Source organism: Cervus elaphus, chromosome 10 (genome assembly GCF_910594005.1).
Source record: "Cervus elaphus chromosome 10, mCerEla1.1, whole genome shotgun sequence".
In the NCBI taxonomy this organism is placed as follows: Eukaryota; Metazoa; Chordata; class Mammalia; order Artiodactyla; family Cervidae; genus Cervus; species Cervus elaphus.
Window position 1 is genome coordinate 17,725,463 of NC_057824.1, and position 19,261 is coordinate 17,744,723.

The window sequence follows — 19,261 nt, forward strand, 5'->3', positions numbered from 1 at the left end:
AAGCAGGGAGGTGAAATAGCTGCTTTAGATCATAGAGCTAGAACTGGGTGGAAATCTGGATCAAAACGTGGGACTGTGTGAATCCATCTCTTGCCTTTTATGTGCTGTCATTTTCTGAATCTGAAGCAGTTCAGGGGTCTGGCTCCACTTGCGCAGGTGTAGCAGGTGTCGCCAATTTGGTGTGATTTGAAGGGCCTTTTTAAGGCCAATTTTCTAATAGTTGCCAGTGCCTGAAATTTCCCCTTTAAAGATTACTGCTTTCAGTTGTGAAGGGCTCTTTCTATAATGTAAATATATAGGAAGAGGCACCACAGTTTATTGATGCCTACTAGCACTGTTGTGTGAATCTCTGCCCTCTGGGACTTGGACATTCTTGGAGACATTATGTTGTGGAGACACCTTTCTCCTCCCTCACAGTTGAGGGAGGCCAGCCTTCTGCTAAGGGACACTGAATGGAGTTGTTTTGGGAAAAGTGTACAAAAGGATTTCTGAACGTTTTTGACCTTAAATGAATGCCGTACTTTAGGCAGTTCATGATAAGAATCTTACTTGTCTCCTTTTGACGATGATACTGCAGAATTAACAGAATTTGGCTACTACTTAGTGAGAGGAAGTGTTTAGGCCTCACTATCTGGTGGGAAGGCTGCTGCTTTATTTTCCATTGCTCTATTTAAATATCCCCCTGAACAATGGCAGAGGCCCTCTGCTGCTCTTTCCACTGCTTATACCTTCTCTTCTCTTGTCTGGTGAAATTCAGCCTAATCTCCAATGACCAGGTAGCTTATTTGTGAATGTCATTGGGACATTTTCAATATCCATCTTCAAGAAAAGTGAAGACAGACATTACTTAGTCAGAAGCGCTCTTGGCACATCATGGGAACTAAAAGGATGTTATTTGCAAGTCTTGCTTAAAACTTAGTGATTGCAGTATTAAGAACAAGTGTTAGTATTACTCTTTCTTAGTCTGTTTCATAGTACAGCTAAGTATTGCTCTATAGTTCAAGCATTCTCTTGAACATTCCTCTTAGTAACACGGAGACATCAGTTTTACCCTACCAGCATCACCTCTACAAAAAAAAAAAAGGTTAACATTTAAAAATGTTTTTGTTTATGACATTTTGTTAGACCAGATATTTTTCATTTTGAGTGGTGAAGAGAAAGATATCCAGGAGATAGTTGAGATACCCAAGAGAGAAACTAAATTCACAGCCAATCCCTAAACCCTATTTCAACGTAGTTTCCAGTTCTCCCATTGAACTCAAATAAATGTTTTTTAGGAAGCAGCTTAACTATTTTATCTCCTTTTTGTTTTTCTCTCAGAGAGTTGATAAATAGTCTATAAACGTGTCAGTAGGTTGGGAGTAAGAAGACAAAAATGAAGTATCTGTGTTGATAAGTAGCTGATGTTTGAGGAGGAGCTGACCATACTGTGTGTTTTTACCTTGGACAGATTTTACAGAGATGATGAGAGCCTTGGGATACCCTCGACATATTTCCATGGAAAACTTCCGCACACCAAATTTTGGGCTTGTATCTGAAGTGCTTCTCTGGCTTGTGAAAAGGTTAGAACCGGGAACTTTACTGTGGTCTAAGAATAGATTCGAGATGTTACTAGCCACCTAGAAACAGGATACTTTTGAGAATCAAAAGGAAAAATTCAATAAAATTTGACAGACTAGGCTGTAACCTGTTAAAAGTCAGATGCGTGTTAAGGAACGCTGTGGGGAAAGGGAGTGTACCAAGAGGTGGTGAAAGACTGTTTCTCAGCAGTAAGCTGACAGGGGTGCTGGTCCACACTCCTCGTCATCCCCTCGCCTTCATCAGGGATTGACAGGACCTCCTCAACATTCTGCTGAGTATCTGGCTTAGGATTGGCAAACTTTTTACTAAGGAGATGATCAAGATTTTAGGCATTGCAGGCTGCATAACATCTCTGTCAGGCTTCTTTGTGTTTTATTGTTTATTGCCCTTTAAAAATGTAAAAACTCTCCTTAGCTTGCGAGCTGTACAGGAGAAGGCCAAGGACTGCAGGCTGTTGACCCCAGCATGTCATCAGTAACTCGAAGAAAGGAACTCTGGACCCTCTGCTGAGTCAAGGGCTGTCAGCCAGAGTAATAGTTCTGGATATTTTAATTAAACTTTGCTGTCTGATATAGAATTAGTTTTGTAAGCTGAGCCCCAGATTTGGTTTTTGACATTTGAAAAGGCCCTGATGCTGGGAAAGATTGAAGGCGGGAGGAGAAGGGGATGACAGAGGATGAGATGGTTGGATGGCATCACTGACTCAATGGACATGAGTTTGAGTAAGTTCCGCGAGTTGGTGATAGACAGGGAGGCCTGAGTGCTGCAGTCCATGGGGTTGCAGAGTCGGACGTGACTGAGCGACTGAACTGAAACCTATTTTTGGTGAGGATTTGTTCTCTTGGATGTTTGATATTTTGTGTTGCTTTTGAGGTCTTTCTTATTCTTACTACCGTAGCTGGGGACTCAGCTTCCTGTTACAGATCCACTGTCCTCCCAGTGGTCTACTTTCTGTTTTGTGACCTTTCAGCTTAATTAACTTGTGTCTTTCTCTCTGTCTCTGTCTTTGCAATAGGTACGAACCTCAGAATGACATCCCTTCTGATGTTGAGACTGAACAAGACCGAGTTTTCTTCATTAAGGCAATTGCCCAGTTCATGGTTAGTTCAGTTTTTTGATGGAGTTGTAAAGTTAAATACACCAGAAGGAGATGGAGCCTAATTAGAGCTGCGTTCAGCTTTCTTAACGCTCTGCATTACCAGATTTCTGTAGAGCCATTTTTTGAATTTTAAGCAATATCTTCTGCACAAAGGTTATCACATAATTGGATAGTTCTCTACTCTGTATACAATTATTTTTACTCTCCACAGAAAGGCTGCTTCTTAACTTCTCATCTGGTGATGGCAAGCACTATCTGTGGAGTCATTTTACCAACAAAGTTTTCTGAGTTTTTTGTTTTTAGCTCATGATTTGTTAAGAATTTTAGAGTCCCGTGAGACACCAGTGGTGGCAGTATACAGGATAGTTGTCTCAGAGGGGCAGTGAGATAAAAGGATTAGCCATGTCACCCTTGACCAGAAAGGTGATCAGCACTGCGGAAGCCCCAGCGGCCATTCGTCCCTACAGTCAGGCTGTGTTAGTCGACAGGACGCGTTTCAGGACCGCTCGATCTAGGTGTGGACCCTGTGGATGGACAGCTTCTGCCAGTGAGCGGTGGCAGAGGCGGCTGAACACGCTTTTACAGACATGGTAAATCCTGAGAGCAGCAGGCTGTGAGTTCACAGATATGGTAAAGACAGCTGTTTGGCCGACTGACATAAATGACTTCCATACTGTCAATGACACCTATAAATAATATTTCCAGAGTAGCTTTCCTGTAAGAGAAGCTTAGCAGGTTGTTGCTTTGCTTAAAGGAAGCTGTTTTGAGATTGAAGCAGTAGCTGTCCGGGGCCTCTCGTTCACAATATCACTCCAAGTGGGCCCACTGTTATTTTATTTAGTCTGGAATTTTAATAATGTTTTTAAATTAACGTCTTAAGTTTTTACAATCTTTGTTGGAAAGCATAAGGTTGACTGAAATATATGAAGTTATTACGGGAATACCATATAATAAGAGGAATTGAACTTGAAGACTAATGACAAATCTAGTTATTGATGTTATAAATTACACTTATGTAACATCATATTACTGGGTATGGGAAAAGAGACGCATGTTACATAGTTACTCAGATAAATAAAAGTAAAGGGAATAACATGTAGGAAAGATGAGTTACTGTTTCTGAGAAGTAATAACACACCTATTTCAGTTAAGCTCTATTAAATTTAGTGATGTGAAGTATTTATTGTTCATGTCAGATACTATATGCTTCTGATTTTACTTAATAAAATTATGTAAGTTTGAATGGCAGATCTAAAGGAGAAGAAACTGGACCAAAATTTTATACAGATATTTTTCTTTTTGAGAGGTTAAGAAAGTAAAGTGATAGTTTATTTAAGCAAGGATACACTCTCGGAGAGAGGACAGACAGGTGAAGAACTGCTGCCAGATAATATTTTTCTAATTAAAATAGCATACAGATTTTATTTTATTTTTTTTTTAAATTTTTTATTAGTTGGAGGCTAATTACTTCACAACATTTCAGTGGGTTTTGTCTTACATTGATATGAATCAGCCATAGATTTACACGTATTCCCCATCCCGATTCCCCCTCCCACCTCCCTCTCCACCCGATTCCTCTGTGTCTTCCCAGTGCACCAGGCCCGAGCACTTGTCTCATGCATCCCACCTGGGCTGGGGATCTGTTTCACCATAGATAGTATACATGCTGTTCTTTTGAAATATCCCACCCTCACATTCTCCCACAGAGTTCAATAGTCTGTTCTGTATTTCTGTGTCTCTTTTTCTGTTTTGCATATAGGGTTATCGTTACCATCTTTCTAAATTCCATATATATGCATTAGTATGCTGTAATGTTCTTTATCTTTCTGGCTTACTTCACTCTGTATAAGGGGCTCCAGCTTCATCCATCTCATTAGGACTGGTTCAAATGAATTCTTTTTAACGGCTGAGTAATATTCCATGTTACCACAGCTTCCTTATCCATTCATCTGCTGATGGGCATCTAGGTTGCTTCCATGTCCTGGCTATTATAAACAGTGCTGCAATGAACATTGGGGTGCACGTGTCTCTTTCAGATCTGGTTTCCTCAGTGTGTAAAAATAGCATACAGATTTTAAAAAGAATTTTATTATTTTGAATAGTCAATGTATATTATGGCTCAAAAAAATTTTTTTTAAATCATGAAACGATGGAGAAGGAAATGGCAACCCACTCCAGTATTCTTGCCTGGAGAATTCCATGGACGGAGGAACCTGACAGGCTACAGTCCATGGGGTTGCAAAGAGTCCGACACAACTGAGCGACTTTCACTCACTCAGGTTCTTGTTGCAAGTAATTGTTCAATGAAGTCCTTCCTTCTTGAACAAGTACTGTATTTCTTTTATCTTCTTATAAATATATTGTTCACTCAAAAAAAAAAAAATCATGAAATGATAATAGAATAAAATGAGTTTCTATTCTGCCTGCCATCAGCCCAGTTCAGTTCCCGGTAATCACTAATTTTAATATCTCTCAGTTTCTGTAGGCATATTTAAGCAAATAGGCTAGATATACTTTTTCCTTCCTTTTGCACCAGTGGTGGCATACTGTATATCTCTGTCTTTATGTAACAGTACATTTTGGAGAACTTTTCAAATACAGATAGAATTTCTTCATTTTCTCTTACATCTGAGTAGTGTTACTTGCATGTTTATACCATAAGTTGTATAATTTATACAGGTTGGCATTTAGGTTGTTGGTAACTTTTGTTCTTAGAAACAGTGCTGTAACAGATAACCTCTACACGTTGTTTTGTTTGTGACAACGTGTATCCCTATCATAAGTTGTTAGGATTGGGATTTCTGGGTCAAAAGATAGGCACATTTATCATCTTGTTGTCATTTACCAAATCGCTTTCCATCAGGATTGTACCAGTCTACGTACCCACTCACAATATAAGAGTGACTTGAAAGTTTGACTCTTAATATGCTTTAGTTATACACCAATTGTTGGCAGAGACATTTTCAAATGACCTACATGGGATTTGGTTTAATTTTACATGGAAAGGATCTTAAACTTTTTTTTTATCTGAAAATAGGCCACCAAGGCACATGTAAAACTCAATACCAAGAAGCTTTATCAGGCAGACGGGTATGCAGTGAAAGAACTACTGAAGATCACCTCTGTCCTTTACAACGCTATGAAGACCAAAGGCATGGAGGGCTCTAAACTAGGAGAGGAAGACGTCAGCAAGTTCAAGTTTGACCTTGGCTCAAAGGTGAGGACAGGACAGGGCTTGTAGAGAGAGATGGAGCGTTCATTTCTCAGACTCTGAGATGGACTAGAGCAACACAGCCCGCTTCTTCCCTTACTCCTTGACTGGGGGCCATTTGTCAGTTTTGTGCTCATTCATCAGCATTGTGTTTTAATTTTTTTTTAATGGAATTTGTTTGGCCCTGTTGGGTCTCGGGTGTGGCAAGCGGGGCCTTTTGCAGCGGTGCGCGGACTCTCTGGCTGTGGCACGTGGGCTCCAGAGCCCGTGGGCTTGGTAGTCAGAGTGTGCGGGGTTGGTTGTTCCACAGCGTGTGGGATCAAACCCGCGTTGCTTGCGTTGCAAGGCAGATTCTTAACCACTGAAGCATCAGAAAGACTCAGGTTTGTGCTTATCAGCATTTGGATCAAAACAGAAGGGACAGTAAATCCAGCTATTTATTGAAAGCCTGCTGTCTGCCAGGCACTGTGGCACAGTTCACAGGCGTGAACAAGCACAGGCTCCTCTATTCCTGCGGCTCCGTTGGGGGAGCCAGACTGAACTGCACAGCAGAAAGAGCGGCTCGTCAGATGGGCTGATGGTGACGGATGGTGAAGAGGGAGGTGGTGGGGGAGGGTCTTAAACTGGGGGATAGGACAGCCTCAGGGACTGTGTGATGTCTCAGCGAAGATCTGGTGGAGAGAAGCTGTTCAGTGGAGGGTGTGCTGTGTGTGTGAGGAAATGCGAGGGGGGCCGTGTGATGAGAGCTGGGAGGGGAGGCGGCCACAGGCCTTAGGGTCCCTGGAAGGCCACTGCCAAGACTTTGAGGTGGAAAGTGCTCGAGTTTTGAGCAGAGAAGTCCATCATTTGAAGCCTCATATTAAAAGGATCACTGTGGTTGCTGGATTGAGTGAGACTACTGCTGCTGCTGCTAAGTCACTTCAGTCGTGTCCGACTCTGTGCGACCCCATAGACAGCAGCCCACCAGGCTCCCCCGTCCCTGGGATTCTCCAGGCAAGAACACTGGAGAGGGTTGCCATTTCCTTCTCCAGTGCATGAAAGTGAAAAGTGGAAGTGAAGTCGCTCAGTCATGTCTGACTCTTCACGTCCCCAAGGACTGCAGCCTACCAGGCTCCTCCGTCCATGGGATTTTCCAGGCAAGAGTACTGGAGTGGGCTGTCATTGCCTTCTCCTGAGTCAGACTGAGTGGGGAGGCAAAGGTGGGAGCAGAGAGACCTATGAAAAAGCCCGAGGTGATGGTGCCTGTGACTCTGAGCCGCCAGTGAGCGCTCAGCTGAGCTTGGGGAGAGTGGGAGCTGCGAGGTGTCGGAGGACTTGGTTAAAGCAACAAGCCAAACGTGAAAGCTGTGTCTTTAATCGCTAGCCGCTGTGGTGTAAGCGAGGGGCTAGAGCCAGAGGGAGTGTCGGCTCTCTGTTTCATAGAACTGCTCTGGCAGTTTTAAAGACCGCCCCGCCGCCCGGCCACACCAAGGTGTGGGAGGCTCAGAATGGGAACGTGGTGGGGACTGAATCGGGGGGAGAGTGTCCTCAGGTGTTCGCCCCGCCTCCTCAAATCCGGAGGCCTCGCCAGAGGCACTGAAGAGGACCTGGGCCCAAGGCCTTGGATAAAGAGACCTAGGGATGCAGATCTTCTTATTAATAAGAACAGGATTGGCCAGAGGGCCTGGGTCCTTGACTGAAACTCTGTTCAGAGGCTGCGGAGCCCTGGTGTTGGGGGCAGCTTGCCCCAGGAGGCAGAAGATTGAGCGAAAGTGGGCACCATAAGGAAGGTCTGAAGCGGCTCTGTCGAGTCGCCCTTCCTGTGCTGGTGGGTGTGGTCTGTGCCACGTGTCACCAGCACAACCCAGGAGGTGAGTTTAAGTTTTTCGTAATTTTAAATGGTTTAACATTGAGACTGGCACGTGATTTGTGGGCACGTGTTAGATGTCACAGCTCTAGAGTGTGGGTATGAGTTCCCGCCAGGATGGGGTTGCCATCACTGAGATGGAGGAGAGTTCGGAAGGAGCAGGTCTGGCAGGAAAGATGAGTTTGGTTTGGGAAGTTGCTTTTGCAGAATCTCTGAGGTGTCTGAGTGGAGACGTGGAGCCTCAGCATCCGCGCCAGGAGCTTGCAGGGATTGTGAAGGGGGAGAGGTTGGGGGGCTGAACTCTGCTGATTCCAGTGCTGAGAAGTGGGGGGGTGAGAAGACTCCCACAGGGGAAGCTGGAAGCTTGCTGCTTCCCAGCAGAGTCCTGAGGACTCAGGAAACGGACAAGTCGCCCGCTATGAGTGTAGAAGGAGCGTTGTTGCAGGTGGGAGTTTGTTGGCTGGGGGAGAGGGAGGGTGAGCAGAACTGGGAAATACTTGGCTCTTTGGAAATGTAGCGCATTCACGGAGGAGGCTGTGGCAAGCAGACCCCAAGAGAGAAGCTTACCCCAGGCTGAGTGCTCAGTGGTCCTCACCGTCCTCACGGCAGAGCCCTGTGGGAGCGGGTCTGCTGTGAGCCCTTTGTGCCGGTGAGCTCCTCTGAACCTCTTGGCAGCCCGTGGCGTGCACCCTGAACGCGGGGCGGGAGGGTAAACACGGCCTCGGGGGCTGCATGGGGCTGTGTCCTCAGGCTGCCCCTCCTCTCTCACCACACCGCTGCCAGAGCCCCTCATTGTAGGAGGCGTGCCAGCCTCACGCCCCCACACACCTCCTGCTTGCAGAATACATTTGACTTAATGTTGGGGTTTTCAGAGAGACCCAGCGTCCTGGAATTGATCTAATTTGTACTTAGATCAGTGTTTCCTAAACTGATGTCTTGGGAGGTCTCTTCTACGGGGTGTGAATATGTTTCCTGGAGAAAACACATTCTATAGTTAGGTGAGTATTCTGACTGGAGGAGGGAACTGATAGGAACAGATTGGTTCTTTCTGCATGCTGAAAACCTGTTAGTGAAGTTTCTGTTTTTGATATCTTCCTTCTAGATTGCAGATTTAAAAGCAGCGAGGCAGCTTGCTTCTGAAATCACTTCCAAAGGAGCATCTCTATATGACTTGCTGGGCAAGGAGGTGGAGCTGAGGGTGAGCGGTGTTCAGATACCTCCATTACCTCCCTAATTACTTCCTCAGCTGAGCAGATTTCTAGGGTTTCTTTTCCAATTAAGTTTTTTCCTGTTCTCTTGGTTTTATTAAACAGTACCTGATAAAATGAGATACTGTGTGGGAAAGTACAATCCATAAGCTGCAATTCCTCCTTCTGGTGGGCTCGGGTCTGTTTCTGATGCCTTTGGCATCTGGTTTAGGAATGGCACACGTGTGCTGTGTTGCCTCAGCTCTCCCTCTTGTTCCTGTGGCAGACTTTATTGATCACGATGCTTTCCCCGGTGCCCTCAGCCTTGGCATGCTTCCCAACAAAATGCCCCTCCCAGCCTGTGGCTCCTGAATCTTGTTGCCCAGTGGAATCACCTGGGGATCTTTACAAACTGCTGATACCTGGCTTCCATGCTGATGTCACTGGTATGCAATGTGACTTGGGCAGCAGGAGTTTTAAGTCTCCTGGGTGATTCTAACGCTCATCAGTTTGGGAACCAGTCACTAATCTAGGCAGTCAGTTGAAGTTGATGTTACAGTTGAAATTTATTTGCAGTCCTTATTTTAGCCCCTGTCAGTCGAGGTGGATGCTCTGTCCTCTGTGTTTAAGGAGCTGTTGAAGAGTGGGTTCCTAAAATGCCCTTGAAGCTCCTGTAGAGCTTTTAAGTCACCCGACATCCAGGTCGTCCCCTGGACCAGTGGACTGAAATGTCTGCAGGTGAGAGCCAGATTTTTAAAGCTGTGCAGGTGACCCAGTGTGCAGCAGAGTTTGGGACCTAGCTACTGGTTGAAGAAGAAATGGGAGTGTTGGTTCTTACCTGTGGGGATTATGGCATCTGAAGCCTGTCGGCTCACATCTGATATTTCTGATTAAATGCGTTCAGTTGACTGCATTCCCATCAGGCGTGTCGTCTGTGGCTGCTCTCACTGCCTCGCCCATGTCCTGGCATTGCTGTCGCAGTGTGATGCTATTGTCCTGTTCTGCCCTAGAAGCAGACTGGATGCGGGGACTGGATGCCAGCTCACCCTCCCGGCCCTGGATACCTTGCCACCTGGTGCCGTGTGGGTGGCAGAACACACCTGCCAGTGATGTCTGACAGCTGGTTTAGATAAGCAGCGAGGCAGTTCCAGGCTTCCCGTGTTTTCTCTTGATCATGCGGTGAATGTGTGTCTGATCATGTTCCTCGCAGACCCAGAGATGAGAGCTGGTCAGTTGCTGTTCGCCAGCAGTGTTTCCTGGCTTCATTGTGAGGCTTCACTAGGATTCGAGGGGCTCTTTCCACGCCAACCTGTAGTGAATTGACGAAGCAGTCAGAGGCTGAGTTGTTGTTGTGGGAACCGTGAGGCCCTGGATGTAGGACTTGTCAAATTCTGTGTAGTTGTGATCTGCAGAAGCTCCCATCCAGTACACTCAACAGACGGTGACCGAGGGCCGACTCCAGTCTCAGACCAGGAAGGCTGTGAGTTCTGTGTCCTTGAGGAGGTCGTGTCCCTGGGCTCAGTAGTGCTCCCCAGCGGGAAGACAAGGTGCACCGTGGATTAAAAGAAGTACAAGACAGGGTTGAGGAGGTGCTTCTGAAACCCCATAACCGCATGCACGTTAAAACTCCAGCTTTCAGAACCGTCCAGTACTGCCATGATAGGCACAGATGCCTCCCTTGACGGTTAAGGGTCAGTGCTGGGGCAGGGCTGAGTAGACTCTTCTCACTGGTACAGTTGTCAGTGACAGGCAACTTAGAGGGCCGCGAGCCTAAGGAAGATAGTACAGGCTGGCAGAGGACTCAGACAGGAAGTTCAGTTGCACTTGGTTTGGGGTCTCTGAATGGAATGCAGATAAAGAAGCAGATTTGGAGAGACAAGATTCTGAGTGGTGAGTTCCGCTTCCCGTGGAGTTGGGGTCCTGGGGGCCCATAGATGAAGAGTGGGGCCTTGAGCTCTGGAGAGAGGCCAGATGGGCAGACATAGACCTATTTGGAGGAGGTGGTGGCAGGAGTGTTTCTGCATTGGAGATCCACATCATAATGAAACTTTGAGAACTAGTCCATAAGCCATATCTAGAGCTGGGAATTGGTTTTGAGAATTCCTCTTCTAAAAAAAAATTTCGCTTCATTGTTTCCTATAGGAACTGAGGACAGAAGCAGTTGCCAGACCTCTGGAAATAAATGAGACTGAAAAAGTGATGAGAATTGCAATAAAAGATATTCTGGTAAGATTACTTTTATTTAATGTTTTTGTGCCTAGGACTGGGAAATAGTGAGTTCTTGGTTTTACAGGACAGAGCAAGCTGGGCCTTGTAACAAAGATAGAACGTGTTAGTAGGGAAGTGAAAAATTGAGAGCACGTTCTGGAATAGCTAGGTGACTTACTGTTATCTTCCCCTAGTATCGTTTTCATGTTACTAAAATTTTGTCAGTTTTATTAATTTAATGATTCTCTTAAATTTTTCAGTAAATACTGTTTTATGGACTCTTCACAACTTATTTAACCAGTTCCTCACTGTTGGGCATCTAGATTATTTCTAGGTTATCTTAATTCTAAACACTGAATAAATAGAATGATCATCATCCTTTACTGATCATCCATGGTTAGTTATTCTAAGCTCATTGCATCTGAATCATTCATTTGGAAGGCAGATAGTGAGAGAAACTCAGACTACTTGGGCTTGAGAGAAACTCAGACTACTACTCAGACTACGCCCACCCCGTGTGAGGCGTGTCAGGCAAGTTACTTAACCTTTCTGTGCCTTTCTTTCCTCATCCATAAAACAAGATGAATGGCAGTCCCTGCCACGTGGGGTCCTCATGAGCATTCATCATGACAGTCTCTCATACAGAGAGTTTGGCACATAGTAGGTATTCAGTCATTATTAGAGGTTCATTTTATTCAGCAGACAGAGATGAGGGGCCTTACGTAAATTAGGAGTAGTTATAAAACAAAATTTGCTGAGAGTTGTACAGAACTCCAAGATGGATAGGTTTTTATAGTCCTCTTGTCATATGACAGTGGTCAGCCTAGCACAGAGTCAGAGCCTCAGCAGTGTGAGAGGTGCAGGGCAGCTGAGACGGGAGATGGTTCCGTATCGGCAACTTGACCAAATGAGTGAATATATTAAAGATGCAGAAGCCAAGGTTCTCACCATCGGAGATGGGGTTATAGATATGGAAAGGGAAAAAATTAGCGTGAACCCTGAAATAGGTGTTGATTGATGGTTAAATGCATTTCAATATAAATAGATAGTTATGGGAATAAATCTTATGTACATGTACCTTATGTATGACGTATCTGTGTACATACACGTGCATACCCACACACGCATTCATATGTTTCTTAGCTCGAAGCACACGTAGCCCCCAGATCTTGGTTTCTAAATGCCATTTTCCACTAAAGGGAAGCAGGGCTCTTGGGGGAAATAACTGATTCCAGAGCTGGGAGAAGAAAATACAAGATCTGCTTGTGCCAGAAAGCACGGAAGTACTCAAAGAATGTGAAAGGGACACAGAAGCCAGCCTGAATGAGTCTCCCCCAGCCACATCAGAGACAGGTTAAGCGTCAAAATAAATATAGTAATGGATTATAGACCATTGAATGAATGCTCACAGATATAAAAGATAAATGAATACATTGAAAACGGATGAAAAGCAGATTTTTCGCATGGTTTCAAAGTAGCTCCCTACAAGATACTCATTAATTACAAAGAAGAAGAGAGTGATATATGAGAAGCTTGACAGACATTCCCTTAATCCAGCGATCAGGGTGAACATCTTCCATGATGGAGCAGGTCAGAATGATGCGTGCCTGTTGAAAGGCAGGGGACAGTGATAATCTGCGCTGTTCTGCTAAGGGTGCATCATCTGAAGCTAATTAGATGAAGGAAGGTTGAGGGGCATTCTGAAGTTCCCTGGCCCCTACTCTTCAGCAGTGGAAAGGCCATGAACATCCAGGAGAGGCTGAGGAGCTGTCCAGACCAAAGGAGACCAGGTAGACCTGGTGACTGAGTGAATGCTCAGGGTCACTGCTGTCTGCTGTTGAGGACTCCACAGTGGGTTGTGGGTTGGATGAGGTTGTGCATCAGGGTTCATCTTCTGTCTGGATGTATAGGAGGAGGTCCTTATTTGCAGGAAATACACATTAAAGTATTTAGAAGTGATGGAACATCAAGTCAGCGGCTCACTCTCATCTAGGTCAGGGGAAAATGCTTTGTATTATACTTCAGCTTTTTGTAAGTTTGTGATTGTTAATTTAAAACAAAATTTTAATAACACTCTTGTGCTTGTCAGTGTTCTGGCTGAATCAAGTTAGCATGGCATAAGGGTGCCTTTTCTACTAAGTGTATTAACAATGCAACAGCCAAATGAGGGCACAGTTCATTTCTTGGTGAAAATCTCTTAAGGTGTCTTTTCATTGTTGGAAAATACCCATGATATTTGATAATTCGAAAAAAATAAAACAACCTGGACACTTAAAAGGGATTATAAAATATAGGCCATTTATTTTAAAAAGAGCCTTATTAAAAAAAAAAATATTTAGCTGAGCTGGGTCTTAGTTGCACCATGTGGGATCTTGGTTTCTGCATGTGGGATCCAGTCCCCTGACCAGGAATCGAACCTGGGCCCCCTGCATTAGGAGCAAAGAGTCTTAGCCACTGGACCACCAGGGACGGCCCAGAACCTTTTAAAAAACTTTACTTTTGAGATCAGATAGATGATTCACTAGGTTTTAATCTGACTCTGATTCAGAGAAGTGTTGCTATTAGCTTGAGTAGTTTGTTCAAAACGGAGACCCACCTTGTCTTCCTTAGAGTGTAAACTCGGATCCCTGCTTGGGCTTTGTGAGTACCTTCAACAAGTCAGTGGTTAGGTATGAGATTAGTCTTCATGAAGGCACCTTGGAAATGGTTAGTGAACTTAGACAAAAATTAAGCCAGTCAATTCTAAAAGAAATCAACCCTGAATATTCATTGGAAGTAGTGATGCTGAAGCTGAAGCTCCAGTACTTTGGCCATCTGATGGGAAGAGCCAACTCATCAGAAAAGACCCTGATGCTGGGAAAGATGGAAGGCAAGAGGAGAAGGGGGTGGCAGAGGATGAGATGGTCGGATGGCATCATTGACTCAATGGACATGAATTTGAGCAAATTCCAGGAAAGTGAAGCTAAGATAAAGCTTGTTTATGCATCTGTTCTGTAAGTCAGTTCTTTGTAGCTTGGGAGAAGCCTGAACCAGGTAGATGAAGGCAGACCATCACCTGCAGGTGAGGTGTAACCATCTCAACAGGTGAGCCGACAGGTCTCAGGCTCTGCGTAGGATACTTTCCTACGCAGGATTCTTTCTACCTGCGTTCATTTCCCTGGGCAGAAACACCTTCTCATGGAAGAAAAATAAATGGATAATTTTTTTTTCTGGGCCTCTGTGCTGTTCCTCCTGGAAATAGTGGGTTAAGTGAGCGGTGGCTTGGGGGAGGGTTTGATCTGTTTGCTTCCCTTTGTTTCTGTTTCCCGAGGTCTTGCTGGGCCTGAGGGCTTGAGAAGCCCCTCTCTTTCAGAGTTGGATCGAGGTCTTTACTGGACCTTGTCTCCTTCGTTTCCTGTTAAATGTAGGCACAGGTTCAGAAGACAAAAGACCTGCTCAATAACGTGGCCTCTGACGAAGCTAACTTAGAAGCCAAAATCGAAAAGAGGAAATTAGAGCTGGAAAGAAATCGGAAGCGACTGCAGACTCTGCAGAGCGTCAGGTAGGTGTGAACGCGGGAGCGTGAGTGGAGGGCTGTCCCTGGAAGTGAAAGCAGACCGAGGGAGTGTGCGGTCAGTGGCATTAGCCTTTCAGGCCGTGGGATGCCTCTGCTGCAGACTGTACGTGTGTCTCTTGTTCCAACAAACACACTGTTGGGCTCAGTCTGTTGGCTGCTTTCGGTATGTCTGGAAAACTGCTTTATTCTTGAACCCCCACTTCTAGCCTTTGTAGCTTCTTGGAATGCAAGGCAAAGTAAGTAAATCCAGATGGTGAAAGTTGTTATACAAGGCCTGGCTCCCCAGACCTGTGTCCTGCCATAAATTAGGTGGGAATAGAAACACTCTTGCTTCTTGGTTGGAGTTGGTTTTAGAGCTTTGTAATTCCTCACTGGTAATTCATCTTCTTCCCTTTCCAGCGTGTGCCTCACATTTTCTTGGGGTTCACTCTCTCCTCCCCCCATCGCTTTCTTTCTCTCTCCCTCCCTCTCCGCTTCCATCTCCCCACTCCCCCTCTCCCCCCAGCTCTGTATCTGCTTTTCCTTGCTCTGCCTGTTGTTCTTCGGCCCTTTTCATTCTTACATTATTTTTCTCTCTCCTTCCTCCTCTGTCCGGCTGCTGCGTCCGCTCTGAACGTGCCTTGCTTGTTTGGGACACTGGTACCTGGTCTGCACTCTAGCTGCTGTCCTGAGACCTGCAGGAGGGCAGCACCTGGGGACAGCGGACAGTAGCCCAGAGAGCATCAGCCTTCCTCCTTCCCCAGGGCATGGCCTGGCCCCTCTGCCTCTGGAGTCAGGGTCACTGGATAGATTTGTCTCATTAAAAAATGCTGCCTTTCAGGTTTAAATTCAGTCTTGTTAAGTGTCATATCTTTTTAATAGAAAAATTTCTGTTTTCCTCTACTCCAAGAGATTGTGAATTATTTTTCTGGTTTATCTGTTTATATTTTTAAAAGAAGAGCCGTTTCTCTCTAAGATCAACAATAGAAAATAGAAAATTCAGCAAACCAGTTTAAACATTTTTTTTTAAGTTTTTAAAAACTTATTATTTATTTGGCTGCACTGGGTGTTAGTTGCTGCATGTGGGATTTTGAGTTGTGGCTTGTGGGATCTAGTTCCCTGACCAGGGATAGAACGCAGGCCTGCATTGGGAGCAGGGAGTCTCAGTGACCCGGAAGTCACTGTTTTTAAGTTTTTATATTTTGGTTTAATTAAAACTTAGCTTTAATTTGTAGCAACCTTTGTTTCTTATTTTAGGGGACTGATTAAATTTTGGAACATGCAGACAGCAGAGTATTGTGCCCAACTAAGTTAATGTGGATCAGTCCTGGATGTTCATTGGAAGGACTGATGCTGAAGCTGAAACTCCAGTACTTTTGCCACCTCGTGCAAAGAGTTGACTCATTGGAAAAGACCCTGATGCTGGGAGGGATTGGGGGCAGGAGGAGAAGGGGACGACAGAGAATGAGATGGCTGGATGGCATCACCGAGTCGATGGACATGAGTTTGAGTAAACCTCAGGGGTTGGTGACGGACAGGGAGGCCTGGCGTGCTGCGATTCATGGAGTTGCAGGGAGCCGGACATGACTGAGCGACTGAACTGAACTGAAGTTAATGCATGGGGCTTCTCAGGTAGCACTAGTGGTAAAGAACCCTCCTGTCAGTGCAGGAGACTAAGAGACATGGGTTCGATCCCTGGGTCAGGAAGATCCCCTGGAGGAGGGAATGGCAACCCACTCCAGTATTCTTGCCTGGAGAATCCCATGGACAGAGGAGCCTGGCGAGCTACAGTCCATGGGTAACTTAGCATGCACGCACAAGATAATGCATACGTTTAATTTATTGATTTCTAGAGATGTATGCAGTTTGTGATTATTTTTTAACTCTGTATTGAAATCTGTGCCATACCGAGTGAGAAAAAAAGACCTCAGCGCTTCATTTTAAGATAGCATGCTTAATGTTTGTTCAAAAGAAATGCATTTCTGTACATACCTATGCACCAAAAAGTCTGGAAGGATGAATGTCAAATTTTAAGTGGTAACACCTAGTGATGAAATTAGGCATCATTTTAATTTTATTCTTAGTACTTTCAAGATTTTTTCTAGCTTTTACAAAGAGCCCATCTTAATATTTGATTAAATGTATCTTCCTTTTGTGGGGAGGGAAGAGAAAAGGAGAAATTAGCTTTCGTTAAAAGAATGAAGAACCTCCCCCAGTTAAAGGCTTTCCAGAGAAAGCCAGGATGGAATCTGGAGCTCTGAATACCAATTTCAAACTACTATATGTTTGTGTATTGGTTAATCTTTCCGTTTTTTTTTTTTTTTTCATTTTGTTGTTTTAGGCCAGCGTTTATGGATGAATATGAGAAGATTGAGGAGGAATTGCAGAAGCAGTATGAAATTTATCTTGAGAAGTTTCGGAATCTGGCTTATCTGGAGCAGCAGCTGGAGGATCATCACAGGATGGAGCAGGAGAGGTTTGAGGTGAGTGCCGAGTCCCTTCTGCACAGACCGTTGGTTCAGTTCTGGTGTGTTACTTTGTACTTGTTGACTTGCTGGTTTATAAAGAGCATCATGAAAAAGAATATCGAATGAGTGTTTTTTCTCCCTGATCAGGCTCATGTGGTTCTTCTGTTTTCCTGGTTGTGTAGCCTGAACTCAAAAGTTTTCAGGCTTTTGATGGCAGGTTTGGTCAGTCAGGGCTACAGACAGGGTCGCCACATGACCTGGGCAGTTGGTTATAACTAACTGCGGGCTTAGAAATTCCTGGGCTGGCTTTAATGCTGTGTTGTCTTGAAATTGTTAATAATTCTAAACTGCATTTTATTTTGCACTGAGTCCCACAAATTATGTAACATGTCCTGAGGACAGATCTAAAAACTTGCTTGGTTAATTCACTGGAAGATTTTCAAGCCCTGGTTAATTGAATCATCCAGACTGGCTCTTCAGAAACTGCTTTATAAAGAATTGTAGTTTGTTGAGTATTGTGGGATATAGGTATGACCTTGAACCTGACCAGTTGTTTTACAAGCTTCCTCTCATCCCAGTGTATAAAGTCATTTAGGAAAGAGTATTTCAGGTCCCAGCATCAGTTGATAAATATGGAATCAGAGCTAAGGAAGTTGGATCGCTGTCATTTTGAATTGTCCTTATCCTCTGAGAATATTTCTCCTTAACCCAAGAATGATCTTTTGAAATCTGTGTTCACAGTGAAACTGGTCTGCAACCTCCCTTTCCCCTGCTGTCCTTGACAACTTTTGGTATAAAAGTCATCCTTGCCTTCTTACAAACCTGGACATTTGAATTAGGTGATGCTACTTAGTTGTCCTGGAGAGCTGGCTGTGAGTGGCTTATCACCTTCATCTGGACATGTTTATCTGGACAGGGAACCTGTTGCCACTCTTGCTATATGGCAGAGGCAGGAACGGGGGACCCAGGACAGGCACATTTTGAGGGCAGTGAAAAGACCCTGGGGTTCTGGAAGTCTTAAACACTGAGCATCTGGGAAAGAGCAGTAAAGAGACAGTGAAAATAAGCTGACCATTTTGTACTGTGTTCTGGGCCACCCCGGGCTCAGAGAACGTATGGAAGAACATGCCTCAGGACGTGAGTGGGCACCCCGGGTGACTTCTGAAGGGCCCCTCCCTGCCCACCGTCCTTTCGGCAGCACCTGCTGGCTCACACCTGCTCCTGGGCTTCTGGTACCTGGTCCCTCAGAATATCTCAGTGTGGGACACGGCTTCCTTTGTAATGTTGAGAACAACAGCACCTTTTTTAAAGCCGATTTCCTCTCCCATTTTCTCTTGAGAATAATCAGGGTCACATTTTATAACCTAACTCAAGTATTGGCTTTTAAAAAAAATATCCTAGGAATTAAGATGAGTCTTTCTTTCTTTCTTTTCCTATTTGATCACTTCCACCATTTAGCACCTCTCAGAGCTAGAATTGTGCAGGGGAGGAAAATGGTAAAATTCCTGCTTTATTTTATTAGCAAAAGGCCGGGAGTTGATGCATCTGTCTCTGTGCCCACACCCCACACCAGCACGGGCGGCAGACGCTTCGTTGTGTCGTCACTTGTCTTCCGAGGCAGTTAGGTGTGATGGAGGGAGCGTGGGTTTGGAGGCCGGTCAGGCCCGTCTTGGGCAAATGTGTCCCTTCTGGGAGCCCCCCACTTTCATCCGGCTCCCTGGGTGATGACAGAGAAGGGGCATCAGGTTTCCTCTGCAGTGTCAGTTTTCCTCCCCTTCCTGTAGCTCAGTCTTTTCTGCTTTTGCATCACAAGTCTAGCAGTACTTACATGGTAAAGAAGAATAAAACAGTCCAAAAGGGTCCTTTCTCCTGGCTGTTGCTTCTCCTGCTCCACAGGAAACTGAGAACACTCTCCGTCTGATGCAGAACAAGCTCAAGGAGGAAGGAAAACGTCTGCTCAAGAGCGGAAGTAAGTCCACACGTTTAAACAGATGTGCTTTTTCTGGACTAGTGTTTTCAGCCTTGGAAAACAACATGCACATTTTGTTTATTTTTTCAAAAGGTGATTTTCTCACAACTTTTATATCAGTACCATTTTAATTCAGGAGCTTAAGAGAGTGTGTTAC

General features: G+C 44.9%; 1 protein-coding gene across 7 annotated transcripts in view; it reads left to right on the plus strand.

Moving 5' to 3' along the window:
• The window catches only part of CLUAP1 (clusterin associated protein 1), a 30,435-nt gene that overhangs the window by 1,357 nt on the left and 9,817 nt on the right, over window positions 1-19,261 (plus strand). For 6 of the 7 annotated variants that reach the window (XM_043914159.1, XM_043914162.1, XM_043914164.1 and 3 more), the window contains exons 2-9: window positions 1,451-1,562; window positions 2,597-2,681; window positions 5,718-5,897; window positions 8,840-8,935; window positions 11,067-11,150; window positions 14,540-14,673; window positions 17,009-17,150; window positions 19,032-19,104. In XM_043914159.1, the coding sequence (XP_043770094.1) occupies window positions 1,451-1,562; window positions 2,597-2,681; window positions 5,718-5,897; window positions 8,840-8,935; window positions 11,067-11,150; window positions 14,540-14,673; window positions 17,009-17,150; window positions 19,032-19,104 (906 nt within the window). The remainder of the gene's footprint in view (window positions 1-1,450; window positions 1,563-2,596; window positions 2,682-5,717; window positions 5,898-8,839; window positions 8,936-11,066; window positions 11,151-14,539; window positions 14,674-17,008; window positions 17,151-19,031; window positions 19,105-19,261) is intronic. The other variant, XM_043914163.1, reaches the window with a different exon arrangement.